The sequence below is a fragment of the Cyprinus carpio genome, chromosome A12, assembly GCF_018340385.1.
Source record: "Cyprinus carpio isolate SPL01 chromosome A12, ASM1834038v1, whole genome shotgun sequence".
NCBI classification, from domain to species: domain Eukaryota; kingdom Metazoa; phylum Chordata; class Actinopteri; order Cypriniformes; family Cyprinidae; genus Cyprinus; species Cyprinus carpio.
Genome location: NC_056583.1, coordinates 4,263,220 through 4,269,330, shown reverse-complemented (window position 1 = coordinate 4,269,330; position 6,111 = coordinate 4,263,220). Strand labels below are relative to the sequence as shown.

Genomic DNA, 6,111 nt, shown 5'->3' with positions numbered 1-6,111 from the left:
CTTGGGTTCATTTCATCTTTTTTTTTGCATAAATACAGTTCTTCTTCAGAGTCTCCCTGTTTGTTGTTTGTTCAAATCTCCAGATTTGTCCATTGCTGTGTTTGCTAGACTCTGGAATGTTCGTCTGAAATCACCTGCAAATTAATATTAAAATCATTTTTTCACCTTGTAGAACCGAGCAGTGCTGTGTAAAACACATGCGTTTTTATTTTCTTTGGCAAATAATTACCAACACCTGTTAAGGAGAGACGGTGTGAAAACATTTACTACGTGGTGTAGAGTACGAGCATGGGAAAGCCATACCTCCTGAAGATCTCTTGCCCATGAGTCCCACCCACAAACAAACTGTCCCCCTTAGCCCTTTGAGAATAGTGCGTTTTTAATACAATGTCTTTAAATCAAGACTTTAGACATTCCACAAAATCAGTCCTGTTGGGATTACATTTTTTTTCTTCTGGTCTTAAAAGTCCCGTCCACATTTGAAGGCTTTAGAACGGTCTCAAATAGGAGCGGGAACATCTCAAATTCATAGGCTTGCATTTCAGATGTTGCATACACGGCAAAAAAAAAACAAAAAATATCTTCCTCAATAGTTTGTCTGGGTTTCCCTAAGGACATCCTTAAATCAGATCATGAAAATGACAGATATCCCCCGGTTTTCATCACCGACTAGGCTTAAGCTAGTCCCCAGACTAAATGCATGTTTGAGCTTCTCCGCTGGAATACCTTGCTCTGACATTATCGTAAAATATGTCTGTGTCATTGTTCTGTGTCAATGCACACCTTAAATGTTTCTTGTTCTAAAGCATTTTTTGGTAAAAAGGTTGCTTAAATATATTAATTTAACTAGCTCAGTTTAAAGTAAACACCCCCCCTTTTGTGAAACCTGCCATGGAGTCCTTCTGAGAATGGCTTGAGTTTAGATGCTTCAACGAACTATGAATCTATTCATTGTTGTATGAATATTTATTTAAGAATCTAGACATTTGCGCTGAAAACCAGACAAAAATAGTTATTAAAATACAGTGGGGGTTATATGTTTCGAACAAGCTTGCTAATACAACTCAGTGTGTGCTCTTTAGACGTTCCACTAAGAACTATGGTGTTTCCCTTTTGATTTATTCTTTAAATTTTCTTTAAAAAAGTCTTAAGTCTTTAATTGACCTCATAAAACCTGCAGAAACCACTGTGATAGTAATTTTATAAATTGATTATTATATATAAAAATATATTGTAATCTATGAAATATTTAATTTTGGTGACTTTACTGCCTTCTGCTCCGTCGTTCCATTTCACAGCTGAAAACTTCTAAAAGGTGGGAAAATAAATCAGTCTACTACAACCGGTCCAAACTGTTTATTATTATCTATTATCGTAAATATACCTCTTTAACAATTGTTTAAAAAATAATTTTGGTGAGTAATAAAAAGTGAATTCTGCAAGAACAACTGAAATGTAGCGCACTAATAGTTTAAATATTTTGACACATGTTCTGCCTTATTTTCAACATCATTAAGACTTTTTACACTATTCTAAATTAGTCACCATTTTTTTTTTTTTTTCTTTTTTTTTATTGGTGTAAGTATTGTACTACGTGCAACAATAATACCTAAAAACTTAAACAGAATGTGAATTCTTGTAGTGTGTTTTAGAATACCCTAGACTGCAAACAAACCAAAGCTAAATCTACTGGAGCGTTTTCCCCATTGAGTCCATAGAACGGCTTGAGATTCGAGCAGTTTTGAGTAGACTGGGGCCACTATGGCTGGCTGTGTCGCCTCCACTGTTTCATCCTGTTAACAACCAAAGCATTTTGATGGATGGGGAATATGCATTGTATATTTTTGGTTTTTTACACTGGAATAAAAAAAAAAAAAAAAAATCAAGTACCAATATGTGTAGTGGATAAAACACATTATTTTATTAATCATAACCCTTATGATTCCTTAATATACATCAAATAACCATCACTCACCTCCCAGTTATCCTGAATCCCTGGTCATCTGTTGAGAGTGAACGACAATCCTTGAACACTACAGACAAGAGCGAGTATGGTGCTGAGCATTAACGCTGAGAGTTTCCAATCTCCATACAGGAACAAAAGTGGGTGTAAATAAAATGATTAACGTTAGGCAAAAATACTAAAATTAGCTTAAAAGATCAAAAGAAAAATCTTTCCTCAGCTAGCAGATTTTTTTTCCCCGTCAGTACATATCTATCAGCCAGCAGAGTCCTTCTGAAATCACAGATCTTTTCCTTGTTTTTACATGGTGGCGGCTGCTTTATAGTTATACGCACCACCCCCTCCCTACTCTCAGACCCAAAAACCACCCTCGCCACACCATCCTCTCTTGGCCGATCAATCAATTCACATATGCATTATGCAAAATAATAACCACCACTTGACTTGCTGATTCAATGACTCCTGTGTTTGTAGTTCCCAGGTCTTGATTAATCGCCCCCTCACTACGTCATGAAGAGGCAAAAGATTCATGAAACAGTGTTTTATTTTTTATTCTGTTATTTAAATCCCTTAGTAAGGCCCTCCTAGGAAGATTGTTATGGATATAATGTAGCACAAACAAAATGAATTCGGCTGAGTACTTCTGACGCAAGCAGTACATCAAACTCGATTATACGTAAGCCCATATGTTTGGAAATGCCATTAGGGGAATATTTTGGCCTCATTTTCCTTTTGTTGAACATATATATCTAGTATCAGAGGATATTACCTGTAAATTAATTACATTTCTGACATTACAATCTTTGTGTTCAGAGCCGAGTCCGATTGACTTAGGCATTTGAGACTGTCACAGACAGGGTTGGGGCAAACGAATCCCTCTGTTTGACTAAACTCACTTCTATTAATTGTTCAGTATGTATTCATATATTCAGAATAACATTGTATACTGTAACTTTGTTTAAACCACTTAGTATACGTGATCTGTTGAAAGGATGGGTTTATGAACCTTATATCCTAGGCCCAGCGCCTCTCAGAGAAGACACTTTTGTTTTAGAGTCAAGCAATTCATCATTGTCTAGACTGGCTCAATAATTATCAACAGAACTGAACACTGTCGAGCACAAACTATGATGTCTAAATTTATGCTCTTTCCAACTGCATAGTCTTGGATCTTTGTCTACATGGTTATATTAAGATCATACCGAAAGGTGGGTTTACACATTTAACAAGTTTCCTATCCTGGAGTCCACAGGGTTCAGCAATAAGCCCCGTTTTTATTATTTATTTTTGGAGGGGGGGCACCAGATTTATATGTTTCGCTTCTCCTGCTGGTAGCCAACTGATATAGTGCTCAATTTTTGTGAACTAAATAAAGGTTTCAACTCTTGTGCTAGAGATCCTTATTTTCTATAATATATAGTGCTTATGAGTTAGTGAGGTGAAAAGACTAATCACGATTATTAATGCGTTTACCACATATTACTTAGTGCAGTTTACTGTGTGTCCCATGTTCTTGTGGTGTTTATTTCAGCTAATTTAGCTTTATGTAGAAATGTGATGTCTGAGGTTTTTGTTGTTTGTAGGAGAAACTGCGTTTGCAGGGTCCAGATCACAGAGGGCCAGTAACATGATCAAGACCATCCTGTTTGGCCGTTATGAGCTAGACACTTGGTACCAGTCTCCCTACCCTGAGGAATACGCACGTCTGGGGCGTCTGTACATCTGTGAGTTCTGCCTCAAGTATATGAAGAGTCAGACCATTCTGCGCAGACACATGGTATGAAATCAAACTTTCTAATAATCTCTGTTATGGTTGCATGTCTAAACATTTAGTCAAATGGTAGTACTGGCTGAATCTATATGGAGGTTAAATTTGACATGTTGTCATATGTGATCTGTGCAGGCCAAATGTGTGTGGAAACACCCTCCTGGTGATGAAGTCTACAGAAAAGGAGCCATCTCCGTGTTTGAGGTTGATGGGAAAAAGAACAAGGTGGGCAATGGGTGTTAATGTAATGCATTGGTTGTGGCTGTTTGAATGTAAAGAGTTCTGGATGTGTTTGTTGATTTGTTGCATTGACTATTTCTGCTCTTATATGAACTTCTAGGCTCTTGATGGGTTTGTTTGATAAACATGAATTTTATACATCCCCCCCCAACAGATCTACTGCCAGAATCTTTGTTTGCTGGCCAAGCTGTTTCTGGACCATAAAACACTGTACTATGATGTGGAGCCTTTCCTGGTTTATGTCTATGACTGAAGCTGATAACACAGGCTGTCACCTCGTGGGATATTTCTCAAAGGTAATGAGGTGCTTGAGGCTACATGTTGTGAATTACATGATCTGGTCTGAAATGCTCAAAAAATATAAGCTCTTTCTGTCAATACATTTGCATTTCAGGCCAGCTTCCCATTAGCCAATTTTTGGCTGTTTTCAGCCATAAGCTTCATTTCATTAGCCAGCACAAATAATAATTTTTGGCCCAATCATATCACTAGTCCTAATCAGCTATTCACACAAAATGCGTTTTAAAGAAAATGAGACGTAGGCAGAGGAACAGGAAAAATGAAAGGTATGAGACGCAAACAACTTTAATTTTCTGTGTCATACGTGACACACTGTCAACATGTCCGTCAAGATGTTTATATAGAAAAAAATATTGTTTGCTGCTGCTAAGTCTGTCTCAGTAAAGTGGGGGATGAACTTATTCTTTCCACAGCAACCTTGAAGGGACAACAAAACATAGCACACAAACTCAAGGGAAGTTTGTCCATAAACCCATTCTAATTCAGTTTATTTCAGTGGCTTGTTCCGCAGTGTTATTGATGAGCATCACATGGAAAATCAATGTTTTAGCCTGTCGCCTTTTCTTTCATTTACTTTGTAATTTTACAGCGTCAACCAAACTGTTGGTGTAGCTGTAGCAGCTGACTACACACTAGTGGATGCTGCTGTAAACTAGGGAAGCAAGGCCCAATTAATTTAGACATCTGTTTTGATCTTTGCGTTTTCTGTTTGAATATGTAACTAGGCATCGGCTAGCATGTTTTTGAGTGCCAGTCTAAGGGCCCAATTATGTGATTAAAAAAAAATAATAATCTACACCAGTCTTAAGTTGTTTTGTGGGTGATAAACCAGGACTGAGAGCACTTCACCTATGAGTTCATGAAAGTCTTCGAACCAGCAGAACATGCAAATATATGATATTTTTTTATGAACATTTTGAGAAAATGTTAGACTGTGGTGTATGTTAAGTCAAGACAGAAGAGTGTCATGTAATATGGCACACTGACTAAAACTGATTCTCCTTTATGTACAGGAGAAGAACGTCATTCATGAATTACAATGTTTCCTGTAATTCTGCTAGCCACAATACCTGAGCAGGGTACGGCAAAGATGCTTCTTGATTTCAGTGAGTACGTGTTAGCTCTGTAGGAGTTTGCATTCAGGGCTCTGGAAGCTCAAGCGGTAATCTAAAAGCATGGCCCCAATTAACTTGAAATCTGAAAAACTGATACATTCGTAACAAAAAATTATTAAAAGTATGACAAATTTGTTTTACGCCCTCTATGAATTTTAGTTCCCCATATTTTGTTTTTAATATTTCATTTTAATGCTTCAATATATTTTAATAATCAAAAACGCATGTCTAATCAGCTCAAAAAAAAAAAAAGATAAATAATAATATTTAGTAATTAGTCCTTTATTGTATTCTAAAATTGTTACACTAATAAGGGCCTATTAAAGTTTTTTTTTTTTTTTTTGGCTTATAAAATTTGAAACAAATGTATTCTCAAACAGTGCTAAGCAAATTAAGGTTCATTCTTAAAACATTGTTTAAATTTTAAAATGCAATCAAATAAATGTACATTAATTTTTTGGCAACTGAATGAGTGCCACACACATAGATTTGCAATTAAATGTTAAAATTCTGTGGACATCCAGTTGTATATCTGCAGTCTGCAGTACCATTGGTTGTCAGCAACATGGATACATGAGGCTCTATGGCATCAGTACTTGAAATATCCCATTTGCAAGTTTTTAAAACTGAACCGTTCCCATTAATATTGGAGTTTATTAGAACGGTTGCAGTTGTGATGTCGTTATCTCTGATGCATGTTATTCCTCACACACTTGCATCACAGG

At 36.5% G+C, this 6,111-nt stretch overlaps 1 protein-coding gene across 1 annotated transcript; it reads left to right on the top strand.

Annotated features, from left to right (window-relative positions):
- The first annotated feature begins 3,589 nt into the window (after positions 1-3,589).
- LOC122147101 (histone acetyltransferase KAT7-like) lies at positions 3,590-4,367 on the top strand. The gene is made up of 3 exons (XM_042768235.1): positions 3,590-3,740; positions 3,867-3,956; positions 4,126-4,367. Exons 1-3 carry the CDS (start codon positions 3,591-3,593, stop codon positions 4,222-4,224), a joined length of 339 nt encoding a protein of 112 aa, XP_042624169.1. The 5' UTR covers position 3,590; the 3' UTR covers positions 4,225-4,367.
- The last annotated feature ends 1,744 nt before the right edge of the window (positions 4,368-6,111 follow it).

Excerpts from the sequence above, each read along its gene's own strand:
- LOC122147101 (XM_042768235.1), top strand. The coding sequence starts at position 3,591 with ATGATCAAGACCATCCTGTTTGGCCGTTATGAGCTAGACACTTGGTAC. Across the intron at positions 3,741-3,866 it reads CCATTCTGCGCAGACACATG|GCCAAATGTGTGTGGAAACA; the intron begins GTATGAAATCAA and ends TGATCTGTGCAG. Across the intron at positions 3,957-4,125 it reads TTGATGGGAAAAAGAACAAG|ATCTACTGCCAGAATCTTTG; the intron begins GTGGGCAATGGG and ends CCCCCCCAACAG.